The sequence below is a fragment of the Micropterus dolomieu genome, linkage group LG18 (assembly GCF_021292245.1).
Source record: "Micropterus dolomieu isolate WLL.071019.BEF.003 ecotype Adirondacks linkage group LG18, ASM2129224v1, whole genome shotgun sequence".
Taxonomy (NCBI): domain Eukaryota; kingdom Metazoa; phylum Chordata; class Actinopteri; order Centrarchiformes; family Centrarchidae; genus Micropterus; species Micropterus dolomieu.
The window spans coordinates 30199554-30213790 of record NC_060167.1 but is presented as its reverse complement, the minus strand read 5'-3'; the positions used below and the strand labels follow the sequence as shown (position 1 = coordinate 30213790).

General features: G+C 43.5%; 1 protein-coding gene across 4 annotated transcripts; it reads left to right on the top strand.

Annotated features, from left to right (window-relative positions):
* Positions 1 to 210: 210 nt before the first annotated feature.
* gata2a (GATA binding protein 2a) lies at positions 211 to 13568 on the top strand. 4 transcript variants are annotated; one of them, XM_046029291.1, is made up of 6 exons: positions 211 to 442; positions 4754 to 5158; positions 5880 to 6452; positions 9143 to 9288; positions 11642 to 11767; positions 12402 to 13568. In XM_046029291.1, the coding sequence occupies exons 2-6, from the start codon at positions 4930 to 4932 to the stop codon at positions 12699 to 12701; spliced, it is 1374 nt and encodes a 457-aa protein (XP_045885247.1). In that variant the 5' UTR covers positions 211 to 442; positions 4754 to 4929; the 3' UTR covers positions 12702 to 13568. The 4 variants fall into 4 exon arrangements, with proteins under 4 accessions (XP_045885247.1, XP_045885245.1, XP_045885246.1 ...); XM_046029289.1 differs by having other exon boundaries at positions 9131 to 9288; XM_046029290.1 differs by lacking the exon at positions 211 to 442 and adding an exon at positions 4439 to 4513 and having other exon boundaries at positions 9131 to 9288.
* Positions 13569 to 14237: the final 669 nt, after the last annotated feature.

Genomic DNA, 14237 nt, shown 5'->3' with positions numbered 1-14237 from the left:
GCTGGGACCCTCTGTAAGGGCCAAGTTATTGATCACCTCTTGGGAACAGGTATTGTTGCCACTTTCTGTCCATTTAACCGGGACCCGGAAGACAGGCTGCTGGCTGACGTGCCATTACGTTGCTTTGTTGCTGCAGCCTCTCACACGGCCACTGAAGTTTTTGCTCATATTCAGAGAGGTTCGGAGACACAGCGAGAGAGGAGGGACACACACACGCAGCTCTCTGCCCGGCGATCAGACTGAGAGCGCCGGTTGTTCAGTGTTGTCTCGACATCATCTTTAAAAAGCAGGGCTGGCCTGGACACCTTTCTCGATCGGTCGTTTATTTTGCGCCGTTATTTCGGAGATGAGCGCCGCTCTGGGCGGTGAATCCCATGGACTCACTTTCTCTGGTTTGACTCAGAAAGCGCAGCCACTCTGCTCCCATGTAAAACTGAAGCAGGTAAGTGAATTTCCTGATATTTCTATATCTGTCATTTTTATAAAATCCTCTTTGGGAAATGTTTTTGCCTTTTTAAAAAATTCTAATAATAGCCTATACCTAGGCTATACCCAAAGCTATAGGTAGGTTAAAATAATTGGATAATAAATGTCTCCTCGTTATTAATATAATTGTAGCAAAAAAATATTAGTTCGTAAGCAATTATAATAGGTTATTTTTTGCAACAGTGCTTGAATTTTAGCTTTCATGACTGTTAAGGAATGATGTATGCTGGGTTTACGCTTCGTTCATAATTGCAGATTAAATTCGCCTTCATATTCAGCCTTATTTGTCACGGTTATTCGGATATTAACGGTATAAACCTCCATAACATCTGACAAGCGCCTCAATATTGAATCAAACGTGTAAAGCATATCAGCAAATTGTAGCCAAAAGATGCGATAGTTTCACTGACATCTACTCTGATTTTCAGAACAGTAGGTTAACCTGTAGGCTATTATTTTTCTAAATGAGCGAACAATAAAAATGAAGCCAAAAATCTGCCTAAATGAATAATTAACGTACCTATATGTACCTATAGCCTACTATAACCCAAGCAGCATTTCTGAAATTTCAAAAAATTCACGTGGCCACGTAAATACTATCAATAATCAATTTTAATGAAGCCCCCTTTATATTGCCGTGGGCAAGGTGCTCTATTCCTGGGGAGAGAAAAAAAAGCTCGATCACGAAATGGATTGGTGTATCATCAGCATGATATTAGTGACGACAAAAGTGTTCAATTGTCACGCGTTAAAGTGCATAATGACTGGAGCAAAAGGCTTTCATCAGCAGAAAGAGCAGTCACATCACTACAATGGTGGAGCAGAGACAGGGGCGGGCCGGGGTCTCCGCAGGCATGCAAGAGCTGGAGTGAATACACCAACCTCTCTCTCTCTCTCTTACCTGTGCTTGTTGTCTGCGTGAGGCTTTATGGGCCGTTTGTGCTGCATGATTCAAATAACATGAGGTAATTGTGTGAAGCTCAGTGTTAGTGACAACAGGGCGTGTAAATTGTGCACGTGGATTTGTAGGTTAATGCAATGAGAGCACCTCTAGTTATTTTAATGAATGAATGGCTGGGTGAATGAACACATGTTGTTGAGGAGCTGTTGCTGCATCTCGGATACTTTTTTTTATCAAACCGTTTCTATGTAGAGCAGTTACAGCTCTTGTGCTTTCCAAAATTGCTCCAATAAAGGGTTTGGAAACCTAAGAATCATCTTCTGCGCCATAATCCTTTTTATAAAGTGTGCATTTCGCCTGTTATGTCCTGTCCTATTCTGAAATGTTATTATTCTGACCCCAAACAGCTTAAATGGGAGTGAGTGCTGCTCTCATAGCAGCATCCAGGCCCCTCAGTTATATGGCCTTGTGTCTGGGTGCTTGTGTCTATAAAGCCCCCCCAGTGCTCTGGCTCGATCTAATTAGCCGTGAGTAAAGGGTACAATAATGCTTCAGCTGGTTTGTGTCATTCTCTTCTCTCTGGCTCTGCTTATCTTCACAGGCCCCACTGTGGCTCTTCACACTACCCCCACCCCCCCAAAAAAACCACAATCACACACACACAGTCAGGCGCACACACACACACACACACACACACACACACACACAGACACACACACATTTTGCATCGTCACACACCTCCACTCTGGATAATGATGGATGACCGTGCCCAGTGGGAACAAACAGGTAGATAAAGCCAATCCCATTTAATAACAGCATGGATCGGAATGATAATCTTGTTGTTCATTAGCCACTGTGGCTGCACAGCGATACAGTTGTTGCACACCTTTCTCACCCAGCGCAGGGGGTGTTGTGAGAGGGATAGTGTTCTCCAGTCTACCATCCCTGAGTGAAACAATACTGCTGTGTCCTTGAGAAAGACAGAGGGAAAGCAATCCCCCCCCCACACACACACACACACACACCCTCTCCACTAACCCTCCGTCACCCTCTCCCATCTTTTGTTCCAGCAGAGATACAAATGGGATTAATGAAGGTATACATTACAGAGGGCTAAATCCTGCTGAGTAATCCATTTGGCAAACATGCAAACAACAATGGGCATGTTGCAGAAGCTAGCCTGACCCACTCTCCAAGGCCCAGTGGTTAGCACAGCCAGAACCCAAAACAGAAACACATATAGGCTGACCGCTGCCTAGTGATATGTTCCAGCGCTCAGAAAGTAATGTCCTCTCACAACTAGGCTATAGCCTCAAGAACAAGAGCATCACTGGCAATCCATTCATGCTCGGACAGAGGGAGCCATTGTTGCTTCACGTTCAAACATGTGTGACAGCAATTATTCTGCAGCAGAAAATAGCTTCTTTTTATTAGACACACAAATAGTGTATTCTTGATGATTGATCCATTATGTATTATAATACAACATTTATAAAAGGACACGGGATGACCATATTAAGATGCGCGTGGTCTCACTCCACCTGCCAACTGCGGTGCTTCTTTTCACTGGAATGTTAGTTATTCAGGTTGCTGGCCCTCTGTTGCCCCACATGCACTAATTTGTTGGTTTTAAGAGTTGACAAGCTCAAAGGGCTGAGCTCATCAACTCACTGCCCCTGGCAACGTGCCAGTGATTTAACAATTGATGACTGACACACATACGTACACACACACACACACACACACACACACACACACACACACACACACACAAATACGCACACATTTACACAGCAGGAATGACATCAGATCAGAGAGGGATTGTCGCCCTAATGACCTGCATCGTATGAGGGGTCTTTTACCTGGAGAATTCGTCCAGGTATCTGAAGCTTTATGTGACACCCCTAAACTCCCACTCCACGTGACGTCAGGCCCAGGCGTCAGCGTGGCGGCCAGTCTAGGCTCCGAGGACCCTCCAATTATTCCCTGTCAATAACACACACACCAAACACACATGCATCAACGTTTTATTTGGCCTTAGCGCTATTCACCATAATAGGCAGCACACAATAATAGCCTAATAGTAGCGTAATAATAATAATAATAATAATAATAATAATAATAATAATAATAATAATAATAATAATAATAAAATAATAATAAGACTCTATTTAGGGTTTTGATTTGTATTGTGAGTTTTGAATGAAGACACTTTAATGATCCCCAGCTGGTTTTCATAGGTGAGGCCTTGCGGCCATCCCTGGTGCCGCCAAGTAAGAAAGGGAAGTCACCAGTATGCAAACTTTGTTTGATTGCTCTATACCCCCAAACAAAACCACTATTTTCACAAGAAGAATGCTCTGCTACTAATTAAAGACAATTAGGCGATCCCAACAAAGGGGCCAATTTCGGGTTCATAAATTTGACTCCTCCTCTGTTGGTTTTATGAGGTGCTGAAAACGCTGTTTATTTACATTACAGCACTTTGCGAAAAGCAACATTTACATTTGGGCTGTTGTTCGTAATGTAAAGCTAAATCAGTGACTGTAATTGTTAAAAAAAATTGAAAATTGAATTGTAGTCTTGAAAATGTGTCTCAGATGATTTAGGCTAGATTCTTAAAATATTTTGCAGATAGATTCATACAGGTGAAGGTGACTTACACTAGTATTAACATACAATACACTTCCTTTCTAAAACATTATAATAGGCCAAAGCCATATATTGTGCCGACTGAATTTCCCTTCATGTTATGTCTGTCTTTGGGCGAATAACTGCCGCTAAAACAGCAGATTATCAGGGGCCGATTGCTCATTCAGTGTGAGCGTCATGAGAGAGAAAGACCCCCGAGAAATTACACTGCTGATTGATAAGTCTTTTAGTTTTTCGGTGCAGGGAAATGGGAATTGAAAGACGGAGAGCAGGGATGCAGCGAGCCAATTGTGGCAGGGCTGACTGTGATTGGCTCAGGCCGAGGCCCCGCCCCACGTGGCTTGATATGGGAATTTACTGGCGCCAGCCGCATCAGTCTGCGCCACATCTCATTAATGAGCCTGAGCACTGCATGGATCAGGAGGTTTACTCATCCAAGCTGTGTTTGCTGTCAGCTGATCGAAATCGTAACAGGTATCCAGAGGATACATTTGTATTTTTTTTCTTTATGCGGGGACGAGATGCATTGAGTGAGACAGCTTTGCACTACTTTGTTTTCGACATTTAATCATTAGGACCCTAAAGTGTGTAAAGTTTATTTCACGTGTCAACTGATTAGAGAAAAATATAAAGGATGCTTCTTCTTTGCACGGACGGAGGGGTGGAGCGGTCATGGTGTTCATAAATTAACATTTTGTTTTCGTCTCATTGCAGGTATAACGAAGGAGAACGGGTTGTTTAAGGATTCTTTTTCTGAAGTAAATAAACACAGCCGAGATTTTCACAGCCCAGGAACTATATTGTAAGGAGGATTAAACTTCCACTTGGAGGCAAACGTAGCCCAAAAGTAGCCAAACACACAGAGAGGAAAGGAGACGGCCAGCTCAGCCATGGAGGTCGCAGCGGCTGATCAGTCTCGGTGGATGGCGCACCATCACGCAGTGCTGAACGGCCAGCACCCGGACTCTCACCACCACAGTCTGAGCCACAACTACATGGAGCCCATGGCGCCTTTACTGCCCCAGGATGAAGTTGACATGTTTCTGAACCACTTGGACTCTCAAGGGAACCCCTACTACACCAACTCCCGGGCAAGGGTCACATACAGCCAAGCACACGGTAAGATGCCAAGTCCATACTGTGACACTTGAAAATTAATTTTATTAAGGCATTATTAAGCTATAGTTTTTATATAGTTCATCAAAGACCAAACAAAACCTGCATAATATGTGTGTCTTGGTTGTTTGTGTGTGGAATAAAGGAGGCTACAGAAACGATAAGCTTAACAATTTATGCAGTGTGCAGTAATTTTTAAAAAGTCCTCCATGGTTTTTCTGGGCCAATTCACCAACATAAAAGGAATTTCTAGCAAATGACAGCGAGAGGAAAGGGAAGTATGTCATTTAACCCTTCTCTGTTAGGGCAGGGGTTTCTGGAGGGGGAGAGAGAGAGAGGCACTTCCCGGATATAAAATAAAAACCGCAAATTTACTAATAACAATCTTTAGTCCGAGAGCTGCAGTCGATGAAAATATACTGCCCCTGACGAGGAGCTACTTTTAGTGTGTTTTCTGCAGTCATTAAGCCCTTCAAATAGGCACAATATGTGAGGATAGGCTACTGTCATTTTATTGAAAACATTTTTGGATAATTAACCGGTAAGAAAAATCTATTATTTTAAATTAACTAGGCCTACCAGCATTTAATCGTCATCTGGAACTAAATGTCGGACTCAAGTAATTCTGAGTATTTAACAGGTAAGCTGATTCTGATGGCAAGACTGGTGTGTCAGAGCAACATTATAATAAAAGTTATATTAAATGCATTATTTTGGATTTCAGCTCGCCTCGCTGGGAACCAGGTTTGCCGACCACACCTCATCCACAGCCCCGGCATTCCCTGGTTGGACCCCGGGAAAGCAGCCCTGTCCGCTGCCCACCACCATAACGCATGGGCGGTCAGCCACTTCAGCAAACCCGGCCTGCACCCCAGCGGCTCCGGCTACCCTTGCAGCAGCAGCACCGGCACTGCTCCGGTTTCGTCGCTCACTCCCGCGTCCCACTCCAGCCCGCACCTCTACAGTTTCCCCCCCACCCCCCCGAAAGACGTGTCTCCAGACCCCGGCCCTACCTCTCCGACCTCTACCTCGACCAGGATGGACGAGAAGGAGTCGATCAAGTACCAGGTGCAGCTGACGGACGGCATGAAAATGGAGAGCTGTAGTCCCCTCCGCAGCGGCCTGGCCTCGATGAACAGTCAGGCAGCCACGCATCACCCCATCCCGACCTATCCGGCCTATCCTCTGCATACACCCCACGAGTACAGCGGCAGTCTCTTCCACCCTGGCAGCCTGCTCGGCGGGTCCTCCTCCAGCTTTACGCCCAAATGCAAAAGCAAAGCCAGGTCGAGCTCAGGTGAGTCCCACGCGTGTTTCTCCCTTACCTCAGATGGCAGATCAAGATGATAAGGCCTAATTAAATAGTTGTGGTTTATTCAGCTGAGCAGTGAAGCGTCACACAACACAACCAGTCATCAGCAGATAAATCTTATGTCATAATGTATTAATAGTAGACTAGGCTATTGTGCTACATTTTGTTTATTCAAGTGTGTGGAATCGTGTTCTAAATTGTTTTTTGTGTCTTGTATCTGATTCTTAATTCTGGGGCCACTTATGTAACACGACTTGTTGCTCTGGTGTGTCCCTTACAAAAACAGAGATCATTTCCCTGTCGGGCACTTCTCTCAAAACCTGTCCTGACAAGTCTTATCTTTGTCCACTTAAAAGGCTTTAGAGATTAATCAACCTTAGATGAAACTCATCAGACTAATCGGGGTCGATTAGCCTATTTACTAAATGTCCAGCTATGGGCCATTATGCGCATGATTAAACTGGGGGTTACGTAAAAGAAAGGAAATTACTAATTAAACTAATCAATTATGTACATATATATTTTGTTGGTGTTGGTTTGGCGAAATATAAACGCATTGATTATAATTTGACCAGAGATTAAACACCTCAAGATAATTTTAGATAGGATAAATTTATTCAATTCGTTTCTAAATGTTCAGGCACTCAAATGGTTTCTTCCTCGTGCCACACACTTGTTTTCTTTTAAACATGGCCTTTATTGCACTTAAAAATGAAGGAGTCACGACGCCCTGGCTCCTGCCATATCCTGTATACCTCCAAGTGAACAAATCACGACCTCCACCCCGCCCACAGCTCTTCCAAGCACTAACAAAGCACAGGCGACAGAGCCTTGCTGTTTGTGTTTTTAAGCATGGCCTTGGCCCAGTGCACTGACATGAAGTGGAGGCAACCAAGCCCACAGCAGATCTGCTTCTATGTGTAGACTAAAGTGTATTTAATAACACTCTTACTACATGCATCATCTAACAGTGAAGGAGACCTTGAGTGCCTCCAGTAATCCTGATACAAAATGCACATAATTGGTTTGCCTTTTACTTGAAATTCTCAAAGCCAGTGAAATTGTTTATAATAAAACGCAGTGTATTATCTGACTGTCTGGACAAGCACCTGATTCAATAGGCTGCGTGTTGGGAGTAACATTTAGGGGAATATTTAGACTTTATGGCTGATATTAATGTGCAGACATTTGAAAAACAACTCAGTCTGGTAATGACTCTGTAATTTCCCTACATTGTTCCAGCTGTGTACTTTGAATAAATGGCCAAAACAAATGACAGGGACAGACATGTAGACTGTTAACAAGTTGCTCCAAATGTAGCTGTGCAATTATCAACATTGTCACCCGTTGTTCCCTGTGCTTTTTTAATACACCTGGGGAATGCTCGCTGGCTGAGTGAATGTGAGCTGTTGTAGCAGAGAAATGTTATACTGTGACATTTAAAAGAAGCTGGCCAGACTATGTCCGAATCAGTAACACAAATATATCAGCTACAGCTTTAAAAGGGCTCTTATCTATCAAAGTCGGTGTCCAGTGCCAGTAATGGTGATTGATTGTTGTACAAAATGCCACAATGACATTTCAGCTGTCAGCACATATACCTTACAGTAGTGCGGCTTCCTGTTGAACTAGCCTCAAACCAGAACACCTCCTCCTCCTCCTCCTCTCTAGCCTACCTTTTCACACAGAGCTTCCCATTTTCTTCTTATTTCAACACTAAACATTGCATAAGACATAATACAACAGTCATTGCTGATGAATATTTGTAGTGTTAATGAATCAGCTTTAATGTGGTTGCTGGACTTGCGAAACACTTAAGAGGAAGAGAAGGGAGGTATAGAAGAAATAAAAAGCGAGGTACATAAAAAAGAGCCGAGATGCATTTCAAAAGGAACATAGCTTTTTGTTCAGGTCAGATTCCATTGTAGAGCGAGGGTGGGGCTGTGGGTGTCGCTGGCATTATAACAGGAATAATGAGATGATGCTCTAGGGAGAGAGCGATACTTGAATTAGATGAATCGTTTGGTTTAGCAACAGGCTGTTTGAAGTCAGTCAAACCTGAACGGGAGAAGAGAGAGTGTGGGGATAACGTAAAAAAGCAGGTTTTTATATAGAAGAGCACAAGAATGCACAGGAAGTCTATTTCAAATTCAGTCTCTGTTTAAAAATAATACAAACCTCATCAAAATAATGCTGGGACTGGACAGCGTTTCTATATTATTAATTGCAGGCAATGTGCAATGCGAGCTTTTCATTAAAGACTGCAACACTGTCCGACACATTTAATACCACCAGCACCACCACCCACTTATGTTTCCTCTCATGGGTGCCCACTGAGCTGATGAATAATGTAGTCCTAATTTGATGGTGTGTCTCATTCTTCTTGGACACCTCTGGACATGTTCTGGCTGTCTCTGGCCTCCCCACTCTGGATCGGTTTACATAGAGGTGTCTGTGTCCATGACAGCCGTGCACACTCAGTACACCTGCACTCTGATATGGACATTGTCTCCATCATGAGCCATATTTTTGACTTATTACATATTAGAGGCCCGTCTAGCACTGTGTAGTTGCCGGATTTGGCTGGACAGCTGCTATGTGTTGTTTCTGAAAGCGGGTGAACGTTTTAATTATATAAAATTTCTTCCTGTCTCCTCTTCTTGAACTATATGCAGAGGGCCGTGAATGTGTAAATTGTGGCGCCACCTCCACCCCTCTGTGGCGACGGGATGGTACCGGCCACTACCTGTGCAACGCCTGTGGCCTGTACCACAAGATGAACGGCCAGAACCGACCACTCATCAAGCCCAAGCGTAGACTGGTGAGTCCTACTTCTCAGTCCATTGCTTTACTGTGAGGGAAGGCACCCAAATATGAGCACAAAGCAGATGCCGGCAGCACAATTCCAGGAAAGTTATATTTTCCCTATGATCTTCCTGGAATTGTTTGTCCCTCTCACCCCCCGATGATCCGCCTTCATGGCCTGTTACAATACTGCTACTATTGCCATTGTTCCTGCTATCATTATTGCTGGTACTTCTGATACTGTTACTGATACCAATGCCCATGCTGCTTTAGTTAACACCATGCTTGAGTAAATGAAAAGCAGCATGGACGCACAACATTCTTGCCATGGATGTACCACTGCTGCAGAGCTGCACAGCCACTTTTGACTTTAACCCTACTGAAGCTGGACACACTTCTCTGTGCCATAAGTCATTTATTTTTATGGCTTTCAAATCAATTTATAAATCCATGCATTTTAATCAAATTTTAAAATCTATCTAAAATATATGTCTCGATTTATCTGTTCTTCTAAGTACTCTACATGAGTGCATGCATTATTTAAATATTTATGTAGCTTTTTATTGTTATTTTTTAAAAAGCTTGACATATTTACTCAATCTGAAAAACAAAACAAATCCAGACACTTTTTTGTCTAGAAATTCATAAATTGGCACAAACAATCATATCTCTGTATAAATGACAAATATTTTCCCTGTCAGTGGTTAATTGGTTAGTAAAAATAAAGATAAGCATTATAAGCACAAATCACTTATAACTTAATAAGTATTATTGACTGAAATAAATAAACAGCAACACAGTCACAAATAGTAATAATAATGATCAGAGTAATATAAGTAATAAAAGTGGCAAATTATTAAGAATTAATTACTGGCTTTACCCCACAAATTAAATTAGTTTTTGGTCATTCAGTGCTGGTATAACCTTTTAACTTTAATAAAAAGGGCTTTCTCATTTACCCAGGCTAATTATGATTGCAGGGGCTGTAGCCTGGGCCTAATGGTCTTCATTAACATTAGCTGGTAATTTGACAAGCAAATAAATTGGCCGCTATCAGACGATCAGCAAAGATATTAGGGTGGCCTTTTTTAAAACACTAAAGCCTATCATTATACATATTTTTCTGATTATATTTTTCGTGTTGTTCCTTGACCACATCCACGTCGTTCCTCTTCGTGAAAAGGCCATTCCATTTTCCACTGGCTCGGCCCATGTGGCTGTAGCTTTTGCATTTTCAGCTCAAGTGTTTTTCAGAGTTGTGTTCAAAGGGGCATCCAGTTGTTTCCTATCCGGATATCTGCCCGGCCCAGATAAGGAAGTCAGGCTCCCGGCTGTTTCCGCCTTCAACCAGCGCGCTGCATTCTCTATGGCCAGACTGACATATACTGTAAAGAGATTATCACAACACTGGAGGAGCCGCTTATGTGTGAAGAGACAGAGCGCGAGGGGCAGGGATTGGAAAATAAATGTATTTATGTTCTTCTCTTGTTTGTCATTCTCGGTGGCCAGTGGTATGCTGCGGTGTTAACGCGCAGCGTCTTTTTATTAATTAAATAAATAAAGATATCTATGCACTTAACTTATAACGAAAACGGCCTGGGTTATTGCTGCTCTCCTGGTCGATAGCAACGAGCCCACCTGAAATTAATTAAAGGAAAAATCCTGGATGCTGTCTGCAAAGCAAAGAGCCAGAGGGTTCTTGCATGTAAAGCTAATGTTTCTTATTATGTGTGAAGAATTGATCCGCAATGGACGCGCGAGCACAATGCCAGGCAGGACACAGGGTCTTACACGACTTGTAGCCCAGTTTCCATGGATCAGGAAAAGCGCAGGGCTTACACAAGGCCTGCATTATAACCTGTTAATACCGGCATACTTTAATTAATTAAATGTTATAATTACCGGCAGGCTTGTAAAGAATCAGCAATTCTCTAGAAAAATGTCCCCATATCTTATTGCACAAATTATTATTGATCATAGTTGTAGCTGTCTGCATAGCCTATATGCAATTGATTTAATAGAGGAGCTAAGTCATTTTCCCAGTCTGAGTGTCGCTTCTTATGATGCATTTGTGCACATGGTTCTGCGGTGAAAGTTGAAACTTCATGAAAATCCACCCGTATAATTTAGACACACTTTCTGTCTCTTGTTGATTTTGTGCTGAGAGAGAAATCATAAAGTCATTGCTCGTAATGTCAGTGCTGTGGCTTCAATAACACACGTGTTAAATAATTAGCCTTCTATAGGTGTCTAAAGAACCGTGATATATACTATTCCAACTGTGTTTTCCTGCAGCTCAGTGTCAGCGCTGACCTGTCTACGACATGATTGAGTGATTATTCATGATATATTTTCTCTGCTTTCTTCAGTCCGCTGCTAGACGTGCAGGCACCTGCTGTGCAAACTGCCAGACCACCACCACCACCCTGTGGAGGCGCAACGGGAACGGAGACCCGGTGTGTAACGCCTGCGGCCTTTACTTTAAACTGCACAATGTAAGTAGCATGAAATAACCACTGCACTCAAGTGCGGGGTTTTGGGTTTGTTGGGGGGGGGGGGGCTATTGCTGGTCGTTAACTGGTCAAGTGGGCGGACAGCTCCTATCGATTTAGGAGCAGAGAAACTGTGAGAGTGTGGAGGCAAAGCCTGCTCACCCTGTCGAGCAGAACCCACTGGTCGTCTTTTTTTTATTAATCCATCGTTGTTTCAATGGGGGGCGTAACTCCCCGGAGAGGCTGCGGGGTGGGACTGTCATTCAGTGTAACGGCGTCGGTTACACTGATGAGGATTTGTCTGAGGCTGCTCCTTTCAGCTCCAGCCAGGCCCTCATCCCCATGTATTCATATTGACCAGGACGGTTCTGTTTGGTTTTAAAAAAGACAAAAGCTCAAAAACGCCCCCGACTTGACTTATAATGGAGCTATATATGCAAAACAGCTGCTCATTATTTATAGCATTTATTTCACACTGGCATAACTCATAATACTGGGTTACCATGAAATAAATGCATGTAAATCCTAATTGGCAGTGCAATATGTGACATATTCCTGGTGACATTTTAAATTAGTTAGTGAATGTTAATGAATCCTTTATCTGGTATGCCTTGAGTTAATGTGCCGCTCTCCACAGGTCAACAGACCCCTGACCATGAAGAAAGAAGGCATCCAGACGCGCAACCGCAAGATGTCCAGCAAGTCCAAGAGGAACAAACGAGCAGGGGACGGCTTCGATGAGCTATCCAAGTGCATGCAGGACAAGGCCTCTCCCTTTGGCAGTGCACACGGCCTCACCAGCCACATGACCCACATGGGTCACCTGCCCCCCTTCAGCCACTCTGGACACATGCTGCCTACTCCCACGCCCATTCACCCTTCATTCGGTCACCCCCACCACTCCAATCGCTCGCCAGTCTGGGCTGAACCTCACTGAGGCCCCCCACACCCACCAACCCAGAACTCCTCTGCCTGTAGGAGCCGCCACATTGCCATTAACACTAAATGGCCTCCACATCACGTCGTAAGCTGAGCAGACTTTTTGCGTCATGTACAGTGGTTGGAGGGGAGAGACTTTCAGTTGGACTTATTGACTGAAGGTCACGTCATGCCTGACCTCACCGATGGGACGCTGCAGAGCAGGACTTTAGCAGACTTTGTGAAGAGCTAATGTGACGAGGGGTTTGTTAGTCCCTGGCTGAGGCTTGCAGGAACGGAGTGAATGGAGACGCTTGTCATTCTTTTTGCTTATTTTTACTAAGTCACTTTGGTACCCACCTCTCCTTGACCCTGTAACAGGAGACTCTCGAGAGGTCTGCTATGAGAACCGCTGTTTTCCCCTCAAGGCCATCTCATTATATACTGAGATACGTGCACCCCGTCCATCCCCAGGCTGTCGTCCACGTTTGCTGTGGACAGACAGACAAACTCTTCAGTGTTGGAAGTCTTAAGACTGGCCGACAGCTACAGCACCCGTCAGATGCAGATTACCCACAAACCTGTGCTGTCCTCACATGCTGGATTGTACACCACCACAGCGTTCACCTGTTTTTAATAATGGACTTTTATGGAAAAAAGACACAGTAAATAGAGTGTTTATAAATGCTTAATTGCTATTATTGCTGGTATATTTGATGTTATAATTATTGCTACGATAATTTATTTTCACTCTAAGCTTTCGTCAAAGACACATGGAAACTGTTATGATTTTAATTTCATGGTTATTATGTTAAGAAAAACACTGACCTATCTTAGATAAAAAAAAAAGTCCCTGAGCTGTACGTTTTTATCATTTTTCCATCTCAAAAACGTAAAGGAAATAAAGTTTAATACTAAAGCAAAATCTGTCACTGCCTCGTAAGTTTAGTCTGTCTCTGTTCACCATTCTTAAACACACACACACACACACACACACACACACACACACACACAACATATAGCATTAGACTAAACTCTCCTTTTAATGAAGAGTGCTTGATTATTAAAATCATGAGCGATATCAGATGCATCAAGGGAAGTTCTGTGATCCCTTAAGCGTGGTAATGCTTTGGTCAGGCTCCTCCTCTATCTGTGATGGCGCGTTGTTAAGAGAAGGCCTCTTTGTGGAGCTGAGGCCCCAGGCTGGACCATTGTACCCAGACAGCAGGCTCCATCGAAGGGCTCCGGAGTCACACACAGTCAAACATATGCACATACCCACATGCTCAGGCACACACACACACACACACACACATATACACACACACACACACACACTTGGGGAAAACAAACAAACACAAACGCTAATTCACACCCTTTTTTAACCAAATAACCCATGCAAGGTCTCCGTTTTTATCTCAAATAGCCACATTTATTATGAATCTGTATGTGGCAACTATCCAGTCAGAAGTGCAGTTCAGCGGGAGCCTTCCTCGCTTCATGTGTCTGTCGGAGTAGCCCTCTCTCTTGGCTACGGTGACTGGAGTGAGAGGAA